Genomic DNA, 12,447 nt, shown 5'->3' on the forward strand with positions numbered 1-12,447 from the left:
GAGAAATAGGGTTCCGGTCCTCGTCTCACATTCTGGACCAGCGGCTGGAGCCGCGGCCCCGTCACCGGACCGTGACAGGACGCGGGGAAGAAACACAGCAGCAGGATTCCAAGCACCCCAGGCGATGCACGCGCGACGATGTCACGAACGCGGCCCGCGGAGCCCCGGCCCCAGGCCCCGGCCCCGGCCCGGCGGCTCGCCGGTGGGTCGGCGGCAGCGGGGAGCGCTGTCCCGTGCGCCGAACGGCCGCGGGTGTCACCCCCGGCTGGGCGCGACCCAGAGGCAACCCACAGAGGACCCTTGTTCACGTGGGTGTTTCTCGCTCTCTGCCCCTTTCTCTCCCAAGTCAACAAATGTATTCCCGAGTGAGGATGAAAGGAGTAACAATACACACACAGCCTAATTACACGGAAGCGGCGCAGCGTCCCCGGACACCCGAGCAGATCAAAACGTGGCGCATCCACACGAGGGAACAGCCCGCGGCCGCGAAAGGAGCGGAATCTCGCCGTCTGCAGCGGCGCGGGCGGACCTCCGGGGCGCCTCCCCCGACAGCCTGCAGTCAGGCGGGCAGGGACAAGTGCCACGCGACTCCACCGACGCGTGGCACAAAACGAACAGGCACACGGCGCGGAAACAGAGTCACCAAGGGCAGGCCGGGGAAGGGTGCCGAGGGGGCGGGGTTGTTAGGGGGCGGGGCGGAGTGTTGGGGGCGGGGCGGAAAGGGGCGGGGCGGAGTGCTAGGGGGCGGGGCGGAAAGGGGCGGGGCGGAGCAGCCCAGACTGGAAGTCCCTGCAGACCGGTCCGGGATGAGAGGCCCGGCGCGGGGAGCGCAGCCCGTGACGCCGGGAGAGCTGTACCGCCTCAGGCGGGCACCGGACTCGGGGCTCCCTCTGTGATCACAGAGGTGTCTGACCGCTGTGCTGCGCATGGACACTAACAGGAAATAATACTGAGTGTCAATGTAGAAACAGCCCTCTGACCAATCAGGAACTCTGTTTCATCCAGGAGGGCCCTGGAGGCCCCGCAAAGGTGAGCGACCCACGTGGGGTCAAAGGCTGGAAGTAGGGAGCGGGCCTGGCCTGCAGCCCGCCCGCCTGCCCCCCGCCCCCCGCCCCCGGCCCTGCGTGGGCAGTGAGCTGCATCACCTGACGCCAGTGGGACGGGCACTGGGCCAGCGGGGGTGCAGTCAGCCGCTCCACGCTCGCGCTCACGCCACAGGGAGCCCGCGTGCCCGTGGGCCCCGGGGCCTCGGGCGAGAGGAACCGGTCCCGACCGGCCCATGAACTGGTGGCGGTGCTGGCGTGGGACTGAAACGGACACCGAACTGACGAACCCCCGACAAATGCGCACACGCGGGGAAAACGTTACCAGGTCTCTCGCGTGCTGGACTCGGTCAGAGGGCGGGGCGCCGGGGGGCGGGGCCTGCCCGAGGAGGAGCTGGGGGTGACGCGCACCTGTACGGGCGACTCCGCAGGTGAGCCTGCGCCGCGCACCGTCTTCCGAGGTCCGCGCTTTGAGAACCAAGTCTAGATGGTGGCGGAACAGGGACGCCGCCGAGAAGCACGTTCTTATCCCCTGCAGACCAGGGGCAGAGCTACGGCGGGGCAGGGGGGGTGGTGTAACGGGACGGCCCCGCCGCCCGTCCGCCCGCCTCCAGACGCACCTCGCCCCGGCCCCCGCGCGCACTCCCAGTCCGTCTGCTACGCACCAGGTCGCAAGGCTGCCCGATTCTGAGTTAGATAAAGTCACGCTGTGTTTCATTCCTAGTCATTTAAAACAGAGCCCAGCAAAGTTTCAAACCCAGAGCCAGCCCCAGGTCACCCCAGGCTGGTCAACGGCGGGGCATGTGCTTGGGGGGGAGAGCTCCGAGTCCGACTCGCGGCTGCCGCCCTGACGCGTGTGCGTGTCCGACGCATGTGTGTTGCAGCTGGAGAGCTACATCCAGGACAGCATGAAGAAGGAGATGGCGGAGATGCAGCAGAACGCGGTGCAGAACCAGACGGCGGTGATGATCGAAATAGGGACGAACCTGCTCAACCAGACGGCGGAGCAGACGCGGAAGCTGACCGACGTGGAGGCCCAGGTAAGTGAGGGAACAGAGGACCCCCGCGGTCCGGCTGGTCCACGCTGGCACGGAGTCGCGCCGCGTGGGGACTAGAGGAAGCCGTGGAAAAGGAAAGGGCGGTCGGGCTTAGCAGGAAAAGGGGGATTGATATGAATTTGAGGCCTTGTGACTGATCGGTAAATAGTTTGCACTGTTGGTGCTGAGGTCACATTACATTTACTTTATTAAGGACACTCCGTCGTCTGCACAGTCCTCACACTCGTGACTGCAGGTTAAGTGCTGCCCTGCCCCCCCGGCGCTTTCTGGACTCGGGACACGCTCTCTTCAGTGCGAGGGCCACTTTCTGACGCGCTGAGAAAGGACAAGCCCCGAGGCAGAGGGCCGGAATCTCCGGCCTTCAGTCTCCCTCCTTAGTTAAGACAGAGCCCGGATCTCCGGGAGCCGGCGAAACCAGGGGTGGCGTGAGTTTACACAGTCCGTGGCGGGAGCTCACGCGACTCGTCCTGTGAGTCCTTACAGTCACCGAAGGACCAGAGGGCGGAGCAGGTGGACACGGTGGCAGGAAGCGGCACGCTGCACAGAGCGCCCCCTCGTGGCCGAGCGCGGGACGCTGCGGTGGCGCCCGTGCCCCCTGGGCTGGAGGGCTGTGCCCAGGAGGCCCCAGCCGGGTGCTGCCAGCGAGGGCAGGGCCACACGGCCGCCAGTGAGGTTCCCCCTTAGCTTTCAGGTGCTGTGAGCCAATGGTTCACTGCAGCCAAGAAGAAGGCCATGAAATAGCAAAATACGAGAGTCACTGCGGAACACCGAGACGAGGCTCGCAGCGTCCTGCCGAAGGACACGCCGGTGACTGAGCAGAGCCGGGAGCGGCCGGCAGGCGTCATGGGGGCGCTCCTCCTGCGAGCGCCCTCCCTGGCGGTGCCGTCCGGCTTCCGCCCAGGACCGTGAAGGGTCGCCCGGCACAGGGCTCCGGCTCGCCGCTGCGGCCACGAGCACCAAGGCAGGCCAGACGGGCGCCAGGGGCAGCGGGGACCAGCGCCCCACTGCCGCCCCGAGGGTCGCCGGACGAGGCAGGGAAAACAGCGGCGAGGCGGGGGAAGCCAACGGTATTTTCATCCGAGGCCAGAGTGAAAAGGCGTCTGCCTACCGGATCTTTCCACACCATCAGAGCAGCCTAGGAACAACGTAAATGTTTTACACGGCGGACGACAAAGAGGTGATGAAAGCCGGGAATGAAAGTATATATAAACTGTAACCCAAGATGCGATAAAAACCAGGGAGGAAAACATAGAAGCACTTGACAGTGAAAGCACCAGCGCGCCCACAGGCTCTTCTGAGGACGAGTCAGGAACCACGAAGTCGCACTGGCCCCCTTCTGGGCGCGGGAGCGGGGGGCCGGCGGAAGCCCAGCTCCTGGGTGTGCGGCGGCGGCGGCGGCGGCGGCGGTCCAGAGTGCCGGGGCCAGGGGCCAGGCCTCCATGCACCCCGTCTGGGTCACACTTGCCGGCTCCCACAAGCTGTTTCCAGTTGGGTCCGCGAGTTTTAAAGACCCCGTGAAACCGCACACCCTGCGGCCCAGGACGCCAGGCGCACTGGGCGATGGCTGGAGAGACCAGCCTGCCGCTGTGTCCCCCGGCGAGTGAGGACGCGGACGAGCCCGATGCCGGGCCCCGGGCTGCGGAGCCCCCTCCTCGGAGCACCCCCCCCGGAGCATCTGCGGAGCGGTTGCTGCGTGAAGCGGGTTCAGTGCGAACGTGCAAGTTTCCGCACGAAGCACGACTCTGCCAGCCTCTCACAGACGGCCCCTCTGGACGGCGAGGGGTGGCTGGAGGCCGCCACGTGAGAGACCACGGGAATGTGGACGGCCCGCTGCGGTGGAGGCCTGCCGAAGCCTTGGTCAGCACCTCGGGGGTGCTGAGTCAGCCGGGACCCACTTGTCCCCCCCCCCACTCCTATCGCAGCTGTTCGAGTTGCAGGAGAGACCCGACCTCCCAGCCCCGTCAGCAGGAAGTGGCGCAGGGTGTGCCGGCCCCCCCCCCCCCCCCGCGATGAAGGCGGAGCACCCCGGCTGCCACGGGAAGCCCGCCCCGCTGGGGGCCAACCCGTGAGTCACTCACAGAGCAGCGCCCTGGGTGCCAGCGCAGGGTGGGCACTGCGGCTCTGCACCGGACTGTCCCTAAGCTGTGCGGGGGCCGGGCCAGCCCTCCGGCGAGTGACACACACCCCGAGCAAACAATGCTTCTCGCACGGACCCTGCCCTGGGCAGCAGCCCTGCCTGCACTTCCCGGTGACTCCACGTCCTGAGACCCCCGACCCGGGGGTGCGAGGAGGGCTTCCTCCTGCTGGAAGGCCGCCCAGCGCGCAGGAATTCGCCCGGAAGCTGCGGGAGCGCACGGGGCAGCAGCCCTGCGGGGGCACAGGCCGGACAGGCCCCCTAGGTCACCCCGAGCTCCCGCGTCGGACAGGCACGTCACTGCGTCCCGGCTGGACACGACTTTTAGGACCAGGAGAAGGAACGAGGAAGAGAGGCCACTGCAAGTGACCAGGAAACGCGGGCACGGGAGCCTGAGGCTCTGACCACGCGTCCGCCGGCCAGCTGGCCCGCGGGGGCGTGGCCCTGTGTGCTGGGCCCGGGCTGGGCCTCTCTCCGTTTACCAGCCACTTCCGGCTCGTTGGTGTGACCGCTCCACACCCCGCCGGTCTCACTCTGTGACCTGGCCGCACGTGGCAGGACGAGGAAAATGACATTACATCCTTCGACCCAACTACCGCTGTCCAGAACCAGTGAGCTCTTTCCACAGTAAAGACCTGGATGCAAACCGAAATGGAGAGTTTCCCGATAACGAGAAACACGCCCGAGGGAGAGACTGGGCAAATGCAAAGTGCCTCAGTTACGTTTTCCTGTGGTCCAGGTAGCGCAGTGAAAAGGAAGTTCTGTCTGATTTAAAAAATGGTGACCGGGAATTTTGTTTTGTTGCATTTAGGTGTTAAATCAGACAACGAGACTCGAACTTCAGCTTCTGGAACATTCCCTCTCCACAAACAAATTGGAAAAACAGATTTTGGATCAGACCAGTGAAATAAACAAATTGCAAGATAAGAACAGGTAATAAAAGTATAAAACAATTTATAATTGCATGCTTTCTAGATACACGGGACTGTTTTGTGTGACTATTAATTACACTCACTCTTCCAAAATGCTGAGTTTCTTCATTGAAAACGTCACAGGGGTCAGGGGCTCTGGGGTGGGGGGGGCGGGGGGGGGGAGGAAGAGCCTGAACCAGTGCACAGGGGGCCTGCACAGCCCTCCGTGTCGCACTCCATCCTGGTCGGCAAATGTCTGCCTGGAGGCGCGGCCCGCAGTGGCCGAGCCACACCTGCCCGCCCTTCCCCCCAGCACCTCGCACCAGGCACCGTGCTGTTCGTGGCAGCATTGCAAGTTCTCGCTGTGAGATCGCACGCTGTTCTCAGCTGTTTCATCCCACGTACACTTGACCTTTGACACAGCACGGGGGTTAGAGACCCCGAACCCCATGCTGTCGAAGACCCCCACAAGACATCTGCCTCCCCCCCAAACTTAACGCCCCTCTGAGTCGACCAGGGGTCAGCTCCGGGAGCCCACGCCCCGCCAGGCACCAGAACCTGTGGACACTAGTGTCGTGTGCAGAACAGCGTGCTGAGGCGCACGGCCGGCCCCCCGCACCCTCACTCGGACACAGATGGAAAGCGGTGCAGGGGTCATTGGGGAAAAGCCCGCACGCAGCTGGACCCGCAGTTCAAATCCGGGTCGTTCAGGGGCCGACTGGACTGGGTTTGATTTCCTGGCATTAGAAAAACTCGACTGGCCTCACGACCAGCGACGGGTCCCGGCGTGTGTTGCGAGCCGTTGCTCAGGAGCGGGACCCGGGGCTCCCTGGGGCTGCACTCCTGTGGCCTGTGCCTCTGCGGGCACCACGTGGCGTCCTGGCAGAGCCTGCCTGGTCCGGGCGGGCCTGGCCTGGGCCTGACTCGCATGCACGACGGACTCTTTCTGGTCAGGACGCGGCCGCCCGCGGCAGCCGTGCTTGCATCGTCCGGGTAGGGGTGAACGGAAGTCCCCTGAAGACACACTCACCCCCGAGCTTTCGCGCGCTCGAGCACGCGCGGGGCCGCACGACCGCCCCGCCTGTCCGGCCCCCCCATAGAGAGTCACCGGCGACAGGAGGCAAGGTCGCTGTGAAGGCGGCGGAGGGGAGCCAGGCACCGCATCTCTCCGGTGCCGGTGCAGGTCGGGCGCGGCGGGAGGGTTTCCGAAGCGAGGGCCTGAACCCAAAGGTGCTGGACGACCTCAGGCAGGACGCCAGCGCTCCCTGCGCCCCTTCTCAGGTCCCCTTCTCCTGCTGCGGTCCCCTTGGTTTTCAAGGTGATGCAGGAGACACACAAATCGACACGCAGCCAATATCCCGGAAAACGTTCAGAAGTGGCGAAGGCGGACGTGGTGTCGCTGACGCCAGCCGGGTGCGGACGGCCGCGTCCTGGTGGCTGACGACCCAGGGACGGGGGTGCTCACGGGGGCCCGGTCGGTCGTCCTGATTCACAGTGACCGACGGGCCGGGGGAGGCGTGCGAGCCCCCGCCGGGCGGGCGTCTGACAGCATCTGTCAGCGCTGGCGCAAACCACGACTGACCGCACAGGCGGCAGGAGGCGGGCGAGCTGTTTCCGAGGCCCTGGCCTTGACCACCTCGCTTCCCCCTCCCCAGCCTCCTGGAAAAGAAGGTGCTGGACATGGAGGACAAGCACGTGGTCCAGCTGCAGTCCATCCGGGAGGAGAAGGACCAGCTGCAGGTGCTGGTGTCCAAGCAGAACTCCGTCATCGAGGAGCTGGAGAAGCAGCTGGTGACGGCGACGGCCAACAACTCGGCCCTGCAGAAGCAGCAGCACGACCTGATGGAGACGGTGCATGGCCTGCTGACCATGATGTCCACGCCAGGCTGTGAGTGACGCGCTCGCGCCCCCTTACTGGGTTTTCGTGCCGCCTTAAACTCAGTTTCAGTGCGAGTCTCCAAGCCCTGAGAAATCCTCCCCTTCAGAAACAGGCCCTACTTGTCTTACCTGTTGGCTGTGAGAGCTTCACAGGGTCTCAGCGTAGAACCAGTGAAGAAGGAGAAAGTGGAAGTAAGGGGGACATATTTATTTACTCAGACGGATCATGACGGAGGGAAACACCCCAGACACAGTTTTGACGCCCGGGCGTCCAAGAGCCCTAAGTGAGTCAATCCCGTCACTCACGAGACCCGGGGCCAGGCAAGTTAGTGCTGTGTTCCGCGGGGAAACAACCGTGGACCCGCCCGATTTTGTTCCAAGGAGCTAACACTCGCAGTGCCTGGCAGAGGGCTGCGCCCCTCCCCAGCGCACCCTCCCGTGCCCTCTGACCTCTGCGGTGCCCTTTCACCTTCCACTCTTCTTGCACTGGAGGGACGAGGGCCGCCTGTCCAGTCGCTCCTCAGAGGTGTGACACACCACCGCTGTGGCGTTTTTAAGTTCTTTCTTGGACAAACGGGGTGTGGTTCCTACTCTGGTTTATCTCGTACCGGCTGTTCAACTGGGATTCTCGGACACAGACGCACTTCACACAAGAATCTCGCCGAGAAACACTCGTCGTTCCCTAAGAACCGTGTTCTCAGGCGTCCCCGAGCTGTGCAGCTGCTCCCGCCCCCACAGGAACCCGCAGGCAGGGCCCCTACCAGCCGAGGGAGCACACGCTCACAACTGCAGCCCGGCCCGCTGATGCCGGGCAGGCCGGCCGGCTCCCGCCGGGCTGGCCGGGTGCAGCCGTGCCCTCCGACGAGAGGCCCCAAGTCTTACGACGCAGAAAAAGGGCTCTTTCTGAGCCTGCGTAGAGCAGGAACAGGGACCTGACGTTGTGCGGCAGGACTGGGACAGTGCGGCGAGGTGTCGGCTTCCAGGAGCCACAGCCCAGGGAGCCACGCGGCCCGCAGCCTGGTGGGAGACGCGAGCCCAGAAAGGTCCCCCATGGGGCCCGCGGCAGCCGGGCCAGGCGCCATGCGCAGGGGGCCTCTGTGAGGACACACAGGTCAACACCTGCCAGGGCATGTGCGCACACACACACACACACACACACACACTATTTTTAACACGACGAGAGAAAAGACTGGGAAGCCTGAAAGAATTTCACAGCCCTGGAGTTTTCAGACTCAGATGAAGAATTGCGAAGGCGTACCTAGATGCACGTTAGGTTCCCCTTCAATGCAAACTATTAAGAGACGGTTGCTAAAAACCCAAAGACCTCTAAACGTCTCAAGCCGGGAGTCTGAAGGGCCGTGCGCGGGCGCGGCCTCGGGTGTGCGAGAGCGCGAGCACCACCACGCAGCCCCCTGCGCACACCGCTGGGTGCGGCCTGTGCGGTCTCCTTCCCCCGCGGCCACCTCGCCTGGGTCTGCTCCCGCCGGAAGGCTTTAGAAAGCAGCCGTTTATCACGGCGGGCTGTGAAGTGTTGCATCCCGTGTAGGTCGAGGAGGAGGTAAGCACCGAGGGTCACAGTCGCTGAGAGTTCGTACAAAGCAGGCGGGAAGAGTAACTTCTTTGGAAAGGGTAAAAAAGTGACATATCCCTTCGACTTGCTGTAAGAATTCAAATGCAATAAAACTTCCCAAAGGAGCGCACGTCGAAACCCTTACCTCTCCTCCTTCCACGAACCCCATGCAAACGCTCTTCTGTCTTCCCAAGCAGCCAAGAACGCCGCCGCGGCTAAGGGAAAACAGACCGTCTTCAGAGACTGCGCGGACGCGTTCAAAGCTGGCCGCACCAGCAGCGGGGTCTACACGCTGACCTTCCCCAACTCCACGGAGGAGGTCAAGGTAAGGGGCTGCCCCGGGTCCCCCTGCGGGGTTGTGCTGCGGTCGCTGGGCCCGATCCGCCCGCTGCACGTGCGCGCAGGGCCAGCCGGGACCCAGGCCCCGCTCTGCGGGGACACAGGCGGAGGAGCTCGAGGCCCACGGTGGCGCGCGCTCCCACCAGCCCCGTCACAGACGCCTGGGCCTGGGCGTGCACGCCGCCAGCTGTCCCCCGTGCGGTGTGAGACTCTTTCGTGAAGTTTAAAGAAAATATCTTCCAACACCCCCCACCCCAATCGCTCACTGAGCTGGCAGCTCCGGCCCCTCCCGCCAGCACACAGATACATACGGAAAGGGGTGCACCCCGCAGCTCGGGGTTAACCAAACCTTGCTGACTGCTGCGTCAGAGGCAGCCCGAGTGCGCGCGTGTGACAAGAACGCAGCGGGGCCAGGGCAGTCCGAGTCTCACTGGGCACAGCAGGTTCACACGCCCGTGCTTGTGCACCCAGTGAGCAAGCACCAATACGGTGGGCAAGGCCAGGAGACCACGTAGTGTCACGATGGAAACGGGGCTGACCTCGTGGACTTGCTGCCAGGGACCTGAGTCTAGGGACCCGCAGGAGCCCGCGGACTGCGGCCCCAGGACCACGGGGTGGGGCTGCTCTCTCTCCGTGGTCGCTGTGGGCGGGGACGCACACACACCAGCAAGGGCAGAGCATTTTCTCCGCCAGGACGCGCGCGGACTCCAGGGCACACCCCCGCCTAGGGCTGCGTGGAGTGACCCAACAAACGGAGGCTGCGTGGGGGCAGCGGGCGTCCAGCTCCCCCTGGGGACGCCGGTGGCTCCGCCCTTAGTCTGGACTGGTCGGGGCACGGTGCGCCTTGGAGGGGACTGAAATCGCTCCTTAGGGGATGTTTCAGCATGGTCTGTCTTAGAGGTTCCAGAAGCCGGAAGAACACTGGGAGAGAACCGGTTCTATAAATGCTGGGTGACTGCACTCAGCGAAGGGCACTGCAGAAGCAGCTACGCACCGAACGGAATGGAAACACGTGCGGAAAAGGCGCTCGATACTGTATCAAAAACGGAAATCTTGGAGGCCCCTGGAAGTACTGCCTCTCCGCTTCAGTGCTATCCCCCGCAGCGCAGTGACAAAGAAAACCCCTTTGAAAGCATAAGCATGAAGGGTTTCAAGACCCTGGGTTTGAAACAGTGACACGGACCTCGGCTACGAGTTTAGAAGACAAATATTGTGTCAGCGAAGACAACCCTTTCCAAAGAAACCTAACTCGCTCACTCTGCGTTAAGTCAACCCTGGAAATCGGTGAATGTCCCTGGTGCCCCAGAGGCCTGTACTGGGGGAGGGCAAAACCCCGAACAGCCCGCCGCAGGTGACAAGTGGTGGACGGGCTCTGGGCCGAGCCTTCCGCCCCCTCTGCAGTCTGGCTGTCCAGCCGGGTCTTGGGGTGCTCCCTTCTGTCACCAGGAGGTGGGCTCTGCTCCGCACAGAGATAATGGGACAGGAGCGCTGGGGGGAGGGGCAGAGGGTGCGAGCAGAGTGTGACCGCTCCTGGTAGAAACCCAGACGCACAGTCGCCCCCTGCTGCTGTGTTCGAGTTCTGCTCGGTCCTGAGTTCCCGCCTGGTGCAGGAGACCCCGCCAGCAGCCCCCGGAGATGTCCTGCAGGAGGAGGAGCCATGCAGGTCTTGGGGATGGCGGGGGTCTCCGGTCACCTCTGGAGGCATCAGGACCCATGTCCCTTTCGAGAGTCTGCAGGAACAACGGTAACTCGCACACACGGCAGGAAGCAGCAGCCTGTCGCGGCTTGACCTCCTCACCGCTAAGTAAAGGGCCCGGATTCAGTTGCCCAGGTTCCCCTCCAGACGTGAGACCGTACTTCCCCACCGGATGCGGGGACAGCGAGTCGCCTCGTTTGGCTGGGGATTCCGGGGGGTTCCGGCTCCGCCCATCAGTGCCTCAGAGCGAGCCGTGTGCGCTGTGCGAGCCCTGAGCTGCCTCCTCTGTGACGCGACCCGACCCCCCAGCCCTGCAGCGCGGAGTCGAGGTGACAGGGGAGCGCAGCCCCCGAGGTTGGGACTGGGCACTCACCACCGCTCCGTTGCTACCACTGCGACTGCCCGCTCACAGGAGGAGAGGACGCCGGCTCCCCGAGGCAGGGGGCCCCACGCTGCCCTGACTCAGCCACCTCAGGAGGGGAGAGCATCCGCAGACTCTGGGGAGAGCTTTCCCAAGAGGGCCTCAATAGTTCAACCTCATTTTTGAAAACCTCATCAGGTTCTTGTGCAGGACGGACACAGCGAGACGGCGTCTGTGGGCAGTGCTCGCGTGCAGCTGCCAGGCAGAGACACGGTGGTCTCCTTCCCTCATTTCACGGGGCACCTGCCTCCCAACGTTTATCCGCCTGCTTGCGTTGGCTGTGCGACCACCGCGGCCTCGGGGCTGAAGCTCAGCCCTGAAGCCGAGCCTCAGAGCGAGGGCGAGCTCCCAGGGCCCCGCTCGCGTGCTTGTGCGCTGACCCCAAGTGCCGCTGCCCGGGGCTGCTGGCGCCGGTGTGGGCCCCGGGCACCCCCTGTGGACTTCGGCTTTGCCCAGCCTGGTGTCATCTGCTTCGTCACTGTCACCCAGTGCCCCTGGCCACGAGGACACCTCTCTCTGGAAGTTCCAGGACCCAATGAACTGTAACACTCTGGACTTCGGAGTTCGCAGGCGCTGTTTTTCTCTCTTCCTCCTTTGAGTCCGGACAGAGCCATGTTGAGAAAGCGCTCTAACGGTGGAGTCCTGGAGCAGTTCGCCCCGTCGCTCGCGCACCAGCAGACGACCTCGGCCGCCCCAGCGCCTTCACCCCACTGCCCACGGCGGGCGGGCGGGCTGGCTCCCCAACGTGAGCATGGCGACTCCGGTGTCCGAGGGGCACGCGTCCTCGGAACCAGGGCGGACACGGCAGGGGCCAGGCCAGCTCTGCCCCCCGAGGAGCAAGGCTCCGGGTGCGGGGGAGGGCCGCCGCCGCACACGCAGGCCGTGCGCCAAGTAGGGATTCTGACGGATGTACTGACGGACGTGAGCGGGACCGACCGTTTTGGGGACCGCAGGCAAAGGAGAGGAGGGTCGTCTGTGAGCTGACCGCAGCCCGGGGCTGTGCTGAGGGCCTTCTGGCCCGTGACCCGAGGGTCCAGCTTCCCTCTCTGTCCGTGGGGTCTAGTGGAAAAGACGCACGTGGGTGGGCATGAGGGAGACTGCGTCGTCCATCTAACTGGACTCCACAGGTCCGCTGCCCTCAGAAACGCAGCAGCACCCACCACCGCAGCCCGCCGCGGGGTTCGGTAAAGGGCGCCAGGAGCCTCACACAGGGCGGCTGGACCCCTGCCCACCCACCCACCGCGGTGCTGCTGTGACGCAGGGTGGGCAGGGGCACCTTCAACAGGTGGGTGCCGTGGGTCTGAGCCATCCGAGACGGGGAAGTGCTTTATCCTTCATAAAAGGCAACTTTCCTCGCGAGGAAACTTGTTTCCTAACACAAGGGTCACGGGCGGAGC

General features: G+C 64.4%; 2 protein-coding genes across 9 annotated transcripts in view; one reads left to right on the top strand and one right to left on the bottom strand.

Annotated features, from left to right (window-relative positions):
• Positions 1 to 12,447, bottom strand: part of MCPH1 (microcephalin 1) — a 128,467-nt gene that overhangs the window by 53,158 nt on the left and 62,862 nt on the right. The window contains exon 13 of one of the 7 annotated variants that reach the window (XM_045821352.1): positions 8,740 to 8,809. The exons of the other annotated variants lie outside the window; for them this stretch is intronic. Within the exon in view, the coding sequence (XP_045677308.1) occupies positions 8,740 to 8,809 (70 nt within the window). The remainder of the gene's footprint in view (positions 1 to 8,739; positions 8,810 to 12,447) is intronic. 7 annotated transcript variants of the gene reach the window in all.
• ANGPT2 (angiopoietin 2) overlaps positions 1 to 12,447 on the top strand; it is a 43,354-nt gene that overhangs the window by 21,653 nt on the left and 9,254 nt on the right. For both annotated transcript variants that reach the window (XM_045821359.1, XM_045821360.1), the window contains exons 2-5: positions 1,928 to 2,083; positions 5,047 to 5,168; positions 6,802 to 7,034; positions 8,792 to 8,919. In XM_045821359.1, coding sequence (XP_045677315.1) covers positions 1,928 to 2,083; positions 5,047 to 5,168; positions 6,802 to 7,034; positions 8,792 to 8,919 — 639 coding nt within the window. The remainder of the gene's footprint in view (positions 1 to 1,927; positions 2,084 to 5,046; positions 5,169 to 6,801; positions 7,035 to 8,791; positions 8,920 to 12,447) is intronic.

The sequence above is a fragment of the Phyllostomus hastatus genome, unplaced genomic scaffold, assembly GCF_019186645.2.
Source record: "Phyllostomus hastatus isolate PE091 unplaced genomic scaffold, TTU_PhHast_1.1 phas_scaffold_46, whole genome shotgun sequence".
NCBI classification, from domain to species: domain Eukaryota; kingdom Metazoa; phylum Chordata; class Mammalia; order Chiroptera; family Phyllostomidae; genus Phyllostomus; species Phyllostomus hastatus.